The sequence below is a fragment of the Hevea brasiliensis genome, chromosome 1, assembly GCF_030052815.1.
Source record: "Hevea brasiliensis isolate MT/VB/25A 57/8 chromosome 1, ASM3005281v1, whole genome shotgun sequence".
Classification (NCBI taxonomy): domain Eukaryota; kingdom Viridiplantae; phylum Streptophyta; class Magnoliopsida; order Malpighiales; family Euphorbiaceae; genus Hevea; species Hevea brasiliensis.
The window spans coordinates 117,074,373-117,090,368 of record NC_079493.1 but is presented as its reverse complement, the minus strand read 5'-3'; the positions used below and the strand labels follow the sequence as shown (position 1 = coordinate 117,090,368).

Genomic DNA, 15,996 nt, shown 5'->3' with positions numbered 1-15,996 from the left:
TTTACTAGAAGTTACTAATTGTAAGCAGGAAACTCTTTAAAACAAGGGAAAAAAAAAAGCGCTAGAGGGAAAAATAAATTCTTAAACAAAAAGATTATGAAATTTTAATTTTTAAAGCTAAGCTTTTGTAATAGATTAACTTATTTGTTACAAATTTTTAACGAAAAATATAATTTATCATAGAATATATTATGTCCTTACAATTCGTCACAAATTTGTGACTGACAAGTTAATTCGTTACAAATTTGTGACGAACGATTTAATTCACCATAAATTTGTGATGGAATAATAAATTTCGTCACAAATTTTGTGACGAAATTATGTTTTTCGTCAAATATTTGTGATGGATAATTATTTTCCATCACAAATTTATAACAAAAATATATTTTATCACAAATTTTTCAACGGCAATATTTTTCCATCATAAATTATTAACAAATAAATTCTTCTTTCACAAATTTGTGACTACTTAGAGAACGGTAATATTTTTCTATTGCAAATTATTAACGGATAAATTCTTCTGTCACAAATTTATGACTACTTAGAGATAGAATATTATATTCGTCAATAATTAAAATATTAAAAAAATAACTAAAAAATTAACTAAAAAAATTGTGACGGATATTCCATCACAAATCCATCTAATGATGTAATCTGTCAAAAATCTGTCTCTAATTTGTGATGGAATCATTCTGTCACAAAAAATCTATCACAAAATTCTGTTTTTCTTGTAGTGTCGGCAAATTTTGTTTTCGAAATTTTGAAGATGCTTGAATTCAGTTGCGCTTGACTTGTGACTTGCCCCATGTCATAGGCTAAGTAATGTAACATGCCATAAGTAATATCTTCAGCAACTTCTCATGCACATCTCGGCAAGCTTGGATTTCAAAACTTAATTTCTTTAAATTTTTTCCATTCTTCAAGCTTTCATATTTCTCCAAATCATCTCCTAATACATCATTGATCTTTAATTTACCACAAAAACCTATTAAAAAGTAAAATTACAAATATCAAATATCAAGTAACTAAAATTAACAAATTAACTAAAACAAAGCTAAAAACATAAAAAGTACTTAATTATAAGGACAAAATGGATGCAAAACTACCCTAAAATGTCTACATAAAATAAGCGTAACATAGTGTGGTAATAAAAGTCCACTTAGAGTGGAGAGTACCTTCCATGTTAGTAGGTTACCAAATATTTTTATGATATCTCAAACAAATAAAATTTTTTGTAGTTCAAATAATAATTTTAAAAAAATTATAAAAAATTACTTTGTGATTTTGTGATTTTTCAAGTTTATATGATCCTAAGATAACTTTCTTAAGCTTACACACCTTAAAAAAAAAAAAAAAAGAATTGTTTAAACACTGCTATTAGAGTAAATTATAATTTAGCTTTTGACGTTTAGTAAACTTACCTATTAGTCTTTGTTGATATTTTAATTGTTGCACTCATTTCATATAAGTATTTTAGTGTAGTTTTGTATTTATTTTGCCCTTATAATTAAGTACCTTTTATATTTTTTAGCTTTGTTTTTGCTTAATTATTAATTTTAGTTACTTTATATTTAATTTTTATAATTTTGATGTTTTTAATAGGTTTTTGTGATAAATTGAAGGTCAATGATGTATTAAGAGATGATTTGAAAAAATTTGAAGCCTTGAAGAATGGAAAAGAGTTGCAGAAATCAAGCTTTGGAAATTAAATTTACCGAAATTTGCTTGAGATGTTGCTTATGGTATGTCACACTGCTTAGCCTATGACATAGGGCAAGTCGCAAGTCAAGCGTAGCTTAATTCCAATATCTTCCGAGTTTTCAATATCAAACCTACCGAGATTTGCATGAGAAGTTGCTTGAGATCCTGCTTAGGGTATGTCAAGCTGGAAGTCAAGTATAAGCGAAAAACTCATTGCTACACAAAACTTGCTGAGATTTACTTAAGATATTGCGCGCTTACCCTATGCAAACAGGCTATGCAGAACCTGGAATTTGATTAAAATGTTACTTAGGGTAAGCAACTTTATTAACAGACAATACAGAGCGTGAAATGAAGGAGCAGAAGCATGAAAATTGTTAGATTAGAATATTGAATTCAAAAATTTCTTCTAGGGTTTCATGCATCATGCCATATCCATTATGTACCTAATTGATTTAAATGTTCAATTGCATATTAAAACTCTTTTAATATGTATTAGGATCTACATTTTCCATTTAAGATTTTTGAATTAACAAATTAATTCATTAGAACCCTAGATTAATACAAGAATATGTGCATTAATATTTTGATGCACTATAGATGTGATTGGTACTTTTGGGAAGCACCTAGGACCCCAAATGTTATCCACACCAAGATCATCAATGGGCAGCCCCTAAAGCAACTTCTCAAGCCTTGCCAACCAATTAGAAATTAAGGATTTACCTTTAGAGATGTTGTAGATGTGTATAGAACACTAGAAATAATTTCTAGTGATTTTAATTCAAAGAAACTTGGATTATTCTCTCTGAATTGATGAGAAAAGAAAAAGAAAAGAGGAAGAGAGTATAGAGGTGGCGACACCTATGAGAAAAAAATCAGAATGTTATGTTTTATTTTTCATTCTTTCCCTTTTATAATTAGGTCATCACTTGAAACCCTTACCACATATCATCATCTAATTGCATCTTAATTTTAATTGACCTAATCACACTGAGCCAAGTGTCAAAGCTAGACTTAATCTTGACTTTGATCATCTTGCATGATAGGAAGACAAATGACAAACCATGATGCCATGTGTCACCATCTCATGGTGCCACGTGAAATGACCAAATTACCCTTGTGTTGTAATTTTGAGTTCTCAACTCAAAATAATTATTTCTCCTCTTCTAATCAATTTATTATCAAATATAAATTAATTAATTAATCTCTATTAATTAATTTCTCATAATTAAATTCATATTTAAACACTTTAAATATAAATTTAACTTATATTATACATCCAATAACCTAGATTTGATTTCAAGCTATGCTAGGGACTTTGCAATCTAATTGTAAATTAAACCTATTTAATTAATCAATTAAAATATTTAACTAATTAATTAAATCACATTTTACTTGGTGATTACTTGTGTATGTGTGTGACTCACTAGGCTCATCACTAATTGACAATGAGATATAATATTAACTCTTAATATCATCAGAACTTTTTCTTATCATAAATGATTTCTTTAAATCATTTTAGGCACCTCATAGACCATGGTTAACACCTAGTATAGCATGCCATGACCACCCAATCAGTAATAAGGAATGCCTTAAATGAACCTATAATCATATGTTACCATGCACTAGAATCTATCTATTATAAAATCCCAATTCGAGCTGGAGTCATGGTTTATGTCTGATGCATACATTTTGCATAATCATTTAGGTTTAATTTCATAGCCGTTTTATTTGATTATTAGTCATTTTTAGCTAATTTCATTAGTTAATTAGTTAGTTTTTCATAATTGTCAATTTTGGATTAATTTGTAATTTTTACTTTATTTTGTAGGAAAAATGGTGTTTTGGAAGGACTAAAAAGAAATTTTGCCATTGAGGAGTGATCTCTACAGCCAAAGATGTCAAAAACAAGTTTCAAAGTTGAAATATGCATTGGCCAAATTGTGCATAACTTGCCGCATAAGCCATGCAGATCTGCATAAGGAGAAAAATCACTGTTCCAATACCTGCCGAATTGTGCATAAGGAGAGTGCATGGCTTATGCGGATTCACGCCCCCTTATGCAATCTCACGGAATTGTGCATAACCTATGCACCTGGTCATGCAGTTTCGCATAAGTGAGCCAGAAACCAGCCGAAAACTGCATAAGGGACTGCATGACTTATGCAGTCCACTTATGCAGTCCCACAAAGATTTCATTAATGAGCTGGCAGAAGATTTCCTCAGAAAATCCCTCCTAAAACACACCATTTTAGGGCTCCATGTCAGAAAATGCTATAAATAGCCCCATTTCCCATTTTAGAAAGGGGGGAAGAAAGAGAAGGAAGAGGAGAAGAAGGAGCAGCAGCAACTGAAGAGACACAATCACCTCCCACACCATTTTCAACCAGATTTGAGGATTCCTTTCTTTTCTTATATTTTTCCTACATTTCTAGTGTTGAGCTTTTTGTTTCTTAGCTTAGATTAAAGTTTTATTTCCATATTAAATCAGAATATCTTTTAAACATTATGGATAGTGAGTAGTTTTACTTTGATTTTGGAGTAAGGGATGTAATATTTAGTTATTTTTGTGGATTTGAACTGGGTTAGTCCCAATTTAATGAATTTATGAGGTTTAATCCATTTCTTGTGTGCTTATTCACATGCTTAATGAAGGGCCCCATTAAGTTATGTTCTTAATCCTTGGTTGAAGCACCGAAAGGAAAAAAACCAAGTGATAGTTAATCAAGAAATTTGACTTAATTAACTTAGATCTAGAAATAGACTAAGGGTTAAGAGGGTTTTAATAGATTGATTAAAGAACCTAATGGGTCTTGGTTAATTTTAACTCCACGAAAGTAGGATTAAGTTAATTAAGGCACTCTTTGTCTCACTTAAAAGAGTTTTCAAAGGATTTTAGAATTAATCTCCTTTAAACCCATAAATTTCATGGATTGGGCTAGCTAGGAAAAATCCCAAAATGACTTAAATATGAACCCTTAACTCCAGAATCGTCTTTCATCAATTATTGCTTAGAATTTTACTTTTGAGTGTTTAGTTTAATCTCATTTTATTAATTTTCATTATTATCAATTTCTTTATTTTGCGAATTATTAAATTAGTCATTGTTTAAATTTAGTTTTGCATTTTCATACCTTATACTTCAAATTCCTAAATTTCTTTTATTAATTTGATTAAAATACAATTTTAACATATTTTATTTTATATCAAAAATTCAATTATTAACACAACTCCTCGTGGAAACGATATCTTTTTCTATACTACTTGAACGACCCGTGCACTTGCGGTTGGGACACATCAATGTCAAACCCCATTTGCTATGAATATTATGTTCTCTTTTAAATTCCATTCTTGATTAAAAAGATTTTCTCATTATAAACTCTTTTCTGATTAAATCTGTCTGTCTTGGCCAGGAACTTGAAAAATTAAGAACAATTAAATGAACATAGAATTTTATCCCTATTTACTTAGGGTAACAGATTCCATCTTGATCAACAACTATCTCCATATATAACTGGTAGGAGCCAACACATGCCCATATACCCATACACAGTACAAGTATGAAAGGAGCATCAAACTTAAACCATCTATATACAAGATAACTGTGTTATCTCAGGTCTAAAGATTATATGCACTGATATGATTTATGACAATGCATTGACAAGAGTAAACTCTACATGCTTGTCATAAGTGTCACTGGTTCGGCCTACTTATCATGCATAAGTGCCTATCATGTTTGTTATATAGCATGAGACTCATCATTCCATCTTATTTACATCTCATACAAATAACTTAGGAACAAACATGATTACAATCTTTCTAGATAAGTCATGTCCTTATTGTGAAGTATCCTCGATTGTGAACCAATTTATGATACTTTGTGCTAGAAATATTGTTACTCATATTCTTAACAACTTAATAATAGAATTTCTAACAAAATATCAATGGACCTTTTCTATTACACATAAATATATTATGTAAACGGAAAAGTGAAATTGCTTTTTTATTAATAAAATATGTACAAGATACATACTAAATGATATGCTCTAGGGCATACTACTAACATGAAAAACTAAGCTGACTTAGAAATTTATTGCCCATTCATTTGTCTTTATCCATTTTTTGACCTACTTTAGGGCACCTTTTGATACCTATAAAAGCATATTTTTCAAGTTTTTGCCCTAGGAAGAAGAAGAAGAAGAAAGGAAAAAGAGGAACAATGGAATAAAAAAAAAAAAAAAAAAAAAACAAGAAGAAGAAGGAAAAGGAAGCATGCCATTTCTACTGGAGAGTTGCTGCGAAGTGACGTACAGCTATAGTTTTTCTGAGTTTTGGGCTCTTTTTCACCCGGATTTTTCTATTTTTAGTCTATTTTTATATTTTCTTTGTTAGTTTTATCATTTTCTCTTATAAATTTTACCATGATAGAATAGTTTTTCTAAGATTTCAGAGTTGTGTTGTAATATTTTTAATTTATTTATGGATTTGGATTGGGTTTTATCTAGATTTATATAAATATGAGGTTTGATTTTTATCTTTGTGTGCTTTATGACTTACCTAATGTTGAATCTCATTGGGTCTAGTTTTAATCTTTGATTGAATGACCGAAATGTGAAAATCATTGATAGATAATTAAGGATTTAAAGTTAAAACACCTAGATTTAGAAATAAACTAGTGGTTTAAGAGGATTCATGATTGATTATAAAACTTAATAGATTTTAAGTGAATCAAATAGTGTATGAAAAATAGGTTTGGTTTTCTTAACATACTATTTAGTTTGCTCGAAAAATATATCAAAAAATTTCAGAATCAATCACCTTCAAACTTTATTTTTTCTCAAAATTGGATAAAACAAGATAAATCTCGATAGATTTAATTCATAAACCCCACTTTTATAATTATTTTTACTATCAATTAGTCTTTGTTCTTGCTTGCTCATTATTAATATAGTTAATTTTTGCTTAAATTAAGACTTTATTTATATTACCTATTTTCTTTATTTTCTATTTAAATTACTGCATTTAGTTAACTTAATTCTCCTATAAATTGTCATTATTCTAAATAATTAAAATAAATATAGTCTAATTCTTAAACATAATTTCTCATGGGAATGATACTTTATTTATCACTTTATTACTTGATAAGTTCTACTTAAATGTATATAGACACTAAAGTATTTAGATTATTTTTTATTAATTATAAAATAATATAATATGATAATAAAATTTTCAATTAAATTTTTTTAGTTTAAATGTATAATAAACCTAAAATATTAATAAAATAAAATGATAATATTATAAAATATAAATTATTTTTTATAATAAAATTTATATTAAAAATTTATAATATTATTTTGATATTTTTATTATAAGTAATAATAAATTAAATAAATAATTAAATAGCGAAAGTAATCTATAGATTTAAATGTGAATGATAAATGGACGGGCATATGTGGGTTTAGTAGATTTAAAGGATTAAATTTTATATATATATATATATATATATATATATATATATATATATATATATATTTATTTATTTATTTATTTTTTTTTATGGCATCCAGACAAGTTCTACTCTTTACCAAAAGAGTTAAAAGTTTTTTTTTCTTTTCCATCACAGACTTAACTGAGGACCTACACGATAGATGCGCCAGATCACGGAACTTGAATGCAAATGCAACGCCAGGATAAAAATAATTACATCTGTCATAGTTCTTCTTTTCAAGAAGACGCTATTAATGCCTGCTACTGAAATGTCAATTTTGCAGATTTTCTTTGTTTAATGTCAACACTTGAGAAATTACAGAAAATAAATCTAAATCACTTGTTGGTGGTCCATAGACGCATATGTCTGACAGAAGCACTAAATAATAAAATAACAATGAATAAATTGTCTAAAATTTAATTATTATTTTTATATAATAATTATATTTATTTAATTTTATATAATTATTTAATAATTTATAATAAAAAATTTCTACAATCATATTTTATAAATATTTAAATTATATTTAGTTCAAATTTAAAAATACTGTTTATATACTATTTAATATAGGATAAACTATAATTTAGGGTCCATTTAGTTCATATATTAGAATTGAAATTAATATTAAAATTAGAAACGAGCGAAATTAAAAATAAAATAATAAATTTTCAATTATATTTAGTTTATTATAATCAGAGTTAAATTCTTTTTTAATGTTATTTAATATATATATATAAATTAAAGAATCAAAATTAAATTTACCCTCTATGTTTTATTTTGATAAAACTCATAACTTAGATCCTGCCATTAGAATTTCAATTAAGCTATCGTTAATTCTATAAAAAATGACTAAAATACTTTTAACTTTATTTTTAATTTAAAAATAATTTAACTCTTAAGATTTTATTTTATTGATAATTTAGTTTTAGTTCTCAATATTTTAATAAACTTATAACTTAGTCTCAATTTTAAAATTATAGTTAAATCCCTATTAAATTTAATAAAAATATTAAAATGTTTTAATTTTGTTTTTAATCTGAATACAATTTTGTAAGGTTGGTGGCTCACGTAGACTTTTTCATAGTTATATTGCTTTGTATATAATTTATAAAAACCAATGGATTGGGATTATTATTTGATAAAAGTGTAATATAAAATTTTTTTATTAATTATAATAAATATATAAATTTAAATTTTGACCCTTCATATGTAATTTTGTATCTATGTTTAAAAGGGGATTAACATCATAAATAAAAGAATTGTAGAAAGTTATTTAACTTTGTCCCATGTATGGAAAAAGGGAATAAACTCTAAAAGAAAGAGACTTTTGTTTATTGTTAAAAGCTATTGTCATTGAATACGCTCTTTGTGATGTATTATGAAATTAAAGTAGTAAATATATTAAATATAATTAATTAGAATAACCATATATTGACTTTGAATAATGAGTAATATAATGTCTCTTAAGTGTAATTAGATTAATGAATAAAATAATATTTTAAGCTAATTATTATAATTATTATTTAATGATAATAGAAGATAATAACATATCTATGAATATAATTTAAAGAGAATGAATCACATAAATATTATTATTTTATTTAATTTTATTAAAAAGTAAATTACACTTATTAATAAAGTCATCCAACAAATAAAAAAAAATTTAAATTTAAAATGATTTAGCAAAAGCTTACAAACAATCTACTATAAAAAAGATAATTACTAATTATTTTTTCCAAACACACCGACTCATAAATCATTCAACCACTGCTCGCCACAAATAAACTACACAAATAATTTGTCATAAATTTACCTCCCAACTATTTCTTCGGGCACTACACCTTGAACTCAATCAATACTAATAATAGTGGATATCTAAACATTATAAATGCCTATCTAAAGCTTGAAAAACATATGCTGAAGTTGCAATCCTTGTTTATTCTAGTGATTTTAGGCTCCAGACAAAGAAAGGAGAAACTTTTGAGTTGTAAATATTCTTGTGTTCTATTGTGCTTTCGGATAAGGAGTATAATTAAGGTTGCCAACTTGAAAGTAACTCTTATCTTGTAATTTTCATTGTTTCATCTCTAACTCTCTCTCCTCCATAGATTTAAATCTATTAAACCTTTTACTTTTTCCCTTACTAACCAACTTGATGTTTTTCCATTATTAATTATCCGCCATAATCGAAACTAGTGATATAGAAGAAAGCAACCAATGTGGAGGCTAAAGATAGCAGCAGGAGGCAATGATCCTTACGTGTACAGCACAAACAATTTTCTTGGAAGGCAAATATGGGAGTTCGATCCTGATGGCGGCTTCCCTGAAGAGCGAGCTGAGGTTGAGGCTGCTCGTGAAAATTTCTGGAAAAATCGATTCCAGGTCAGGTGTAGCTCTGACCTCCTTTGGCAATTCCAGGTACATACATATGATAAACATCCCAACTCCTCTCTCTCTCTCTGTCTTTACAAACCTTGCTCAATTACCTCTTTATAGTCTCTCTCTCTCTCTTTACAAACCTTGCTCAATTACCTCTTTATATATATATATATATATATATATATATATATATATATATATATATATATATATATATATATATATATATATATATATATATATTTGGATACTTATAAATTGTTAAACTTGCTCAATTACTTAATTATAGCATGTATCAGTTAACACACATTTTAACCTGTTTTTAGGCTAGTGTTACCGGTAATAAATTTGCTTTTCTTGTACAAAAGAACTATTATTTTAAGTCCTTTTGTGCTTAATTTTTTTTTTTCAAATAAATGATATTCATATTTGGTTTTATATATATTGAAATTTAATAAAAAAAAAGCTAAATGTTCAATTTCATCCAATATTTACTAAGAATGTTTAATTTAGTTACTTTTAACTTTTTTTTATCTAAATTAATTTAAGCTAAAAAATTAAAATTTTTCTTATTTTTTTTTATTTAGAGTAAAATTTCTCAATTTATCTAAAAAGATTAAAAAATTCAATTTCCCTTTAAATCCTTTAAGGCCTTGTATGGCTTGGAATAACTTGGTTAAGAAACTCTAAGCTACAAGGTAAGTGTAAAAATTTGTCTTATTTGGTTGATATATTATTTCAAATCCCAGGTAAGTCAGTGAAGCAGTCTCTTGTACTTCACAGTACTTAGAAGAATGTTTATTTTATAAGTTTTTAAGAATAAGTTGACTTTTTTAATTATAATAAATTTTAAATTTATAAATTAAATTTATAAGTTAAAAAAAAAGTTAAGGACTTAATTTTTAATTTTAGTATTTATAAGCCTTATATTTATAAGTTAGTTAAATTAAATATTTTACAATATTATTTTTATTTAATTTTTAAAATTTTATCATAAATCTCATTTAATATCCCTTTTAATCATTTTAATAATAAATATATTTATAAGTCATTTTTTATTAAATACATTAATTATTCATCAATCACTTATCAACATTTAACCAAACATATAATTATTTAAAATTTTAAATACATATAAGTTTAAATTAATTTATAACTGATTTCAAATAGAAAATATTTAACTTATAAACTCTAAAAAATAAGTTAACTTATTTATTTATAACTATTTTTATGTTTATAAGTTGTGCTTGTAAGCTAAAAAAAAAATAAAAAAAAAATTAGAGTAACTTACCTTTTCATTTTAATATTTATAAATTAATTTAATCAAATATTTCACTATACTATCCTTATTTAAATTTTAAAATTTTATTATAAATTTAATTTAATATTTTTTTTAATTATTTTAATAATAAATATTCTTATAAATTATTTTTAACTAAATACATACATATTATCTATTAATTACTTATAATTACTCAAATACATAATTACTTAAAATATCAAATACTTATAATTTTAAATTAATTTAAGCTTATAAGTTTCTTGAAAATTCACTTTCGTAAACAGAAAAATTGAACCAAACAAGACCACATACCTTAAAAAACTTCCCTTACCCTCAAACACTGTTACAAAAATTTAAAAACCATAAAATCTTAGTCTGCCATAAAAGAAACAAACTGTTTGAACTTTAGTTTCCCCTGAAGGTATTGGATCGTTGTTCTAGTTACTGAAAGCACTTGGCTTGGAACACAGTTTCTGAGAGAGAAAAAGTTCAAACAAACAATTCCTCAAGTAAAGATTCAGGACGGTGAGGAAATTACATCTGAAACTGCCACTGCCGCATTAAGGAGGAGCGTCCACTTGTTCTCAGCCTTGCAGGCTAGCGATGGCCACTGGTGCGCAGAAAATGCAGGCCCAATGTTCTATTTTCCTCCCCTGGTGATTCTCTCTCTATTTTCTGCTTTTATACGAAGCTCTGCTCCACATGTTCGTGCAATTTCTCAACATCCCCCTCTTCCAAATGCAGGTTTTCTCTCTGTATATTACAGGCCATCTTAATACTGTGTTCTCTGCAGAACATCGCAAGGAGATCCTACGTTACATATACTGTCATCAGGTGTGATGCTGCTGTTTAACAATTAATTGTGTAGAAGAACTCATATTTTTTATAATTAAGAGTTACCCTTTTCTTCATTTCTTGTTCTGAATTCTGATTGTGGTAAATGGTAATGGTAGAATGAAGATGGTGGGTGGGGATTACACATTGAAGGTCACAGTACCATGTTCTGTACAGTTCTTAACTATATATGCATGCGCATACTTGGCCAAGGACGTGATGGTGGAAGGGATAATGCTTGTGAAAGAGGGAGAAAATGGATTCTTGATCATGGTGGTGCGACTGCCATAAGCTCATGGGGAAAGACATGGCTATCAGTACGCTTATATTTGTAACATATTTACATCAATTTCCAATCTCCAAGGAATAATTTCTTTGGAGAATTTTTGGGTCTATTATAATTTCATCACTAAATTATAATTTTGCTTTACTGACCATTGTTATAATTTTCTTGAAATTGGTCTGCTAGATTCTTTTCAGATTGCTTTTATTTGTTAACTCTGGTTCTAATTGATTGAAATTTCAGATACTTGGTGTTTATGAGTGGGATGGAAGCAACCCTATGCCCCCAGAGTTTTGGGTCTTTCCTACTATTTTTCCCATGCATCCAGGTTTGCAATTTATTTTTCCCATCCATCTTTCCAATTGTTTGGGCCATCCCTCTTCTGAATTTAGCTGCATACTTTGAATTCCTGGGTGCTTGTGCCTCTCACATTCTGATCATCATTTATTGCATGAGTGCAGCAAAAATGTTTTGCTACTGTCGACTCACTTACATGCCTATGTCGTACTTGTATGGGAAGAGGTTTGTTGGTCCAATCACACCTCTTATTTTACAAATAAGAGAAGAAATATATAATGAACCTTATCACGAAATCAAGTGGAAGAGTGTGCGCCATTTATGTGCAAAGGTGAATTGACATTCATTTTGATCTTCACACATAGTGGTCTGTAAAATTTTGAAGCATTTTTCTATCCTGTGAAACTTTATTTTGTGTTCAGATAAGCAGTGTGATCAATGAAAATGTTATTGCAGGAAGATAATCACTACCCCCACACTTTGATACAAATATTGATGTGGGATGCTCTTCACACATTTGGTGAGCCCCTCTTCACTCGTTGGCCCTTCAACAAATTGAGAGAAAAGGCTCTCAAAATAACGATGGATCACATTCATTATGAAGATGAAAACAGTCGATACATTACCATTGGATGTGTGGAAAAGGTAAAAAAAGGAGCAAAAAAAAAAATGCGGATGTAGTGATAATTTTTTCCTATTGTTTCTTATCATCTAGAGATTTTTGTGCTGACTCAACTGGAACAGCCACTATGTATGCTTGCTTGTTGGGTTGAAGATCCCAATGGGGATGCTTTTAGGAAGCATCTCGCTAGGGTAGCTGATTATGTATGGGTTGGAGAAGATGGAATAAAGATGCAGGTTGGTACACACTTCTCTGCATAATAGCGCTAGAGATTCTGAAATTCCTGTTTGATTACTAATTGAAAATGGACGATTCTTTTCTTAGTTTTGTTTGTATATCTACGTATTTAAACTCCCTTTGTGCCTAATAGTTGTCTTCAAAGCACTTGATTATTATGTAACAAATAGCATGCAAAAAGGATAAAGTGATGAATTTATCTGCAGAGTTTTGGCAGTCAAGTATGGGACACAAGTCTTGTCCTCCAAGGTTTGATTGCTAGCAACCTTTCTGATGAAATAGGGCCTACACTTAAGGAAGGACACAACTTTATAAAGAATTCTCAGGTTTCCAAGTTTATGTCCTTAACTGTTCTTCCTTTGTAGTATCAAGACATAAATTATAACTTCAGTCTCTCTTTTCTGTTCCGACTTAAAATTTAGAAGGTCACCGAGAATCCTTCTGGTGACTTCAAAAGTATGTTTCGTCATATATCCAAAGGATCATGGACTTTCTCCGATAAAGATCATGGATGGCAAGTTTCCGATTGCACTGCAGAAAGTATGAAGGTAGTTAATTCTGTTTAAAGTTTAAATTATATTTCAAACAAGTTCAGAAAGTGTTAAGTTCTCCTATATGTTTCATAGTGTTGTCTGCTTTTCTCTATGATGCCCTCGCAAGTTGTTGGTGAGAAAATGGAACCTGAGAAGCTGGACGATTCTGTCAATGTCTTACTTTCTCTTCAGGTATGGATTAGTCGCAATACTACAGTGCTTGTTTATATCTTATTAACCTCAGAAAGTAGTTTTGTTTGCTTCTTCCTCATGCATGGTTCTTAGAAAGAAATTAACAATCAGCTAAATTTTATATAATATTGTAGAGTAAAAATGGTGGTTTATCAGCCTGGGAACCAGCAGGAGCAAGATTATGGTTGGAGGTAACTAATTCATGATGGTGAACTAATCTTAAAGAAGTGAATTGAAAATCTTTACACTATCATTCCTCCAAAAGTTTTCAATGATTGTAATTAATTACATTTCCCCTTTTTAATTAGTGGCTCAATCCTGTGGAGTTTCTTGAAGACCTTGTAATTGAGCATGAGTGAGATTTCTATAGCATGCAAAGTTTTTCTTTAGCATGTCTAGATTATGTGAGTTCCTAGATGACATAAAATAGTTATCCAGGTATGTGGAGTGTACTTCATCATCAATCCAGGCCTTGGTTCTATTCAAGAAGTTATATCCTGAGCACAGGAAGAAAGAGATCGAAACGTTCCTTGTAAATGCTGTGCAATTCCTTGAACACATACAAAAGCCAGATGGTTCATGGTATGGTTAATTTACTAGTGATTGCTGGTTGTAAACCCAAAATATCTGCAGCAATCAGTTATTTATATAGCAAGGATTATCGAAGGTATGGAAATTGGGGAATATGCTTCCTTTATGGCACGTGGTTTGGGCTTGGAGGGTTAGCTGCTGCTGGCAAGACTTACAACAATTGTGGTGCTATTCGTAAAGGTGTTGATTTTCTTCTTAAATCACAAAGGGATGATGGTGGATGGGGAGAAAGTTACCTTTCCTGCCCAAAGAAGGTAGCCCCTTTGGATTGTACTTAAACTTAGGTGCTTCCTTTGATTATTTCTTCACCAACCACGCGTATACTTTGTTACAGGTATATACTCCTCTTGAGGGTAACCGATCAAATTTGGTACAGACTGCCCTGGCTATGATGGGTTTGATTCATGGCGGACAGGTATCAGTTTATACTTGTAACTCAAACATCTAATATCCAATCTCTTCCTGGATTGTTTTTATCCCACAATTCAAACTCAGAGCGTAAATTCTATATTTTTATGTACATATATAATAGGCCCAAAGAGACCCTACACCTCTACATCGCGCTGCAAAGTTGTTGATCAATTCACAGACACAACTTGGTGATTATCCACAACAGGTATATATCTCATTTATTTGAACATATATACATGTGTAGTATACAATCAAACATTTATTAAATAAGCAAAGGTAAAGATTGGACAAAGAGAAGAACCACAACATATGTTAGTAAATTACAATATGCTTTTACTTCATATTCAAACACTTACTACTGATATGCTTATGAATTTATGGCAGGAAATAATGGGAGTGTTCATGAGGAATTGTATGTTACACTACTCAGCATATAGGAATATTTTTCCCATGTGGGCTCTGGCAGAATATCTCCGGCATGTTCCTTTGCCTCCGAAAAATATCTAAATCATGTCTAAAGTGTTGGGAAATGTAAGATTTTTATACCTAAGCTTATTAAATTATATATGTGTAGGGTATGGAAATGACTATGGAGATGAAGTGGAAGGTTATGCAAATGAAGTGAATGTTTATGGATACGAATGGATGAATTCTCTCTTTCCCTTCCATCTATCTATCTATTTTGATTTTATTAACAAGTGCTATCGGAATTGCTAACATGAATAACCTGCCAGTTAGTTTAGGCAACCTTTATTTCCACAGCCACAGTTATCTCATATACCCCAAATGCAATCGTCTGTATTCAAAAATTGTAGATAAAATATTTTAGTATAATTAGTTTTGATTGACTCATAATGTTAAAAATAATTTAAATATAATAATGATATTTTGATAAGAGATGAACCTGGCGTAGGGCCAGAGGTGCACTGGCCCCTAGAATTTTAAAAATTTTGAGGGTACATATGTAATTTTACAAATCTCTAAAACCCTTGGTGCATCTGCGGTAAATTCAAATTTCTCTCCACCAAAATTTCAATAGACAGCTAAATTTTCTTCCATTTTCTTCTCCTTTTCACAAGTTTGTCAAAGCTAAAACTATCAAATCCAAAAATAAGTCTTCTGTCAATTCTCAGTAACAATTTTTAC

At 29.0% G+C, this 15,996-nt stretch overlaps 1 protein-coding gene across 4 annotated transcripts; it reads left to right on the top strand.

Moving 5' to 3' along the window:
* The first annotated feature begins 9,067 nt into the window (after nt 1–9,067).
* On the top strand, nt 9,068–15,486 carry LOC110651734 (lupeol synthase). Of its 4 annotated transcripts, none has more exons than XM_058148404.1 (19): nt 9,068–9,226; nt 9,394–9,607; nt 11,321–11,506; nt 11,595–11,684; nt 11,804–12,001; nt 12,211–12,295; nt 12,429–12,595; nt 12,721–12,909; nt 13,009–13,122; nt 13,330–13,449; nt 13,546–13,671; nt 13,750–13,848; nt 13,983–14,039; nt 14,157–14,203; nt 14,287–14,430; nt 14,516–14,693; nt 14,774–14,854; nt 14,972–15,055; nt 15,235–15,486. In XM_058148404.1, the coding sequence occupies exons 2-19, from the start codon at nt 9,407–9,409 to the stop codon at nt 15,355–15,357; spliced, it is 2,289 nt and encodes a 762-aa protein (XP_058004387.1). In that variant the 5' UTR covers nt 9,068–9,226; nt 9,394–9,406; the 3' UTR covers nt 15,358–15,486. The 4 variants fall into 4 exon arrangements, with proteins under 4 accessions (XP_058004387.1, XP_058004381.1, XP_058004389.1 ...); XM_058148398.1 differs by having other exon boundaries at nt 9,070–9,226; nt 9,386–9,607; XM_058148406.1 differs by having other exon boundaries at nt 9,071–9,226; nt 9,386–9,607; nt 13,549–13,671.
* The last annotated feature ends 510 nt before the right edge of the window (nt 15,487–15,996 follow it).

Excerpts from the sequence above, each read along its gene's own strand:
- LOC110651734 (XM_058148404.1), top strand. The coding sequence starts at position 9,407 with ATGTGGAGGCTAAAGATAGCAGCAGGAGGCAATGATCCTTACGTGTAC. Across the intron at positions 11,685-11,803 it reads GTTACATATACTGTCATCAG|AATGAAGATGGTGGGTGGGG; the intron begins GTGTGATGCTGC and ends TGGTAATGGTAG. Across the intron at positions 14,204-14,286 it reads GACCTTGTAATTGAGCATGA|GTATGTGGAGTGTACTTCAT; the intron begins GTGAGATTTCTA and ends ATAGTTATCCAG.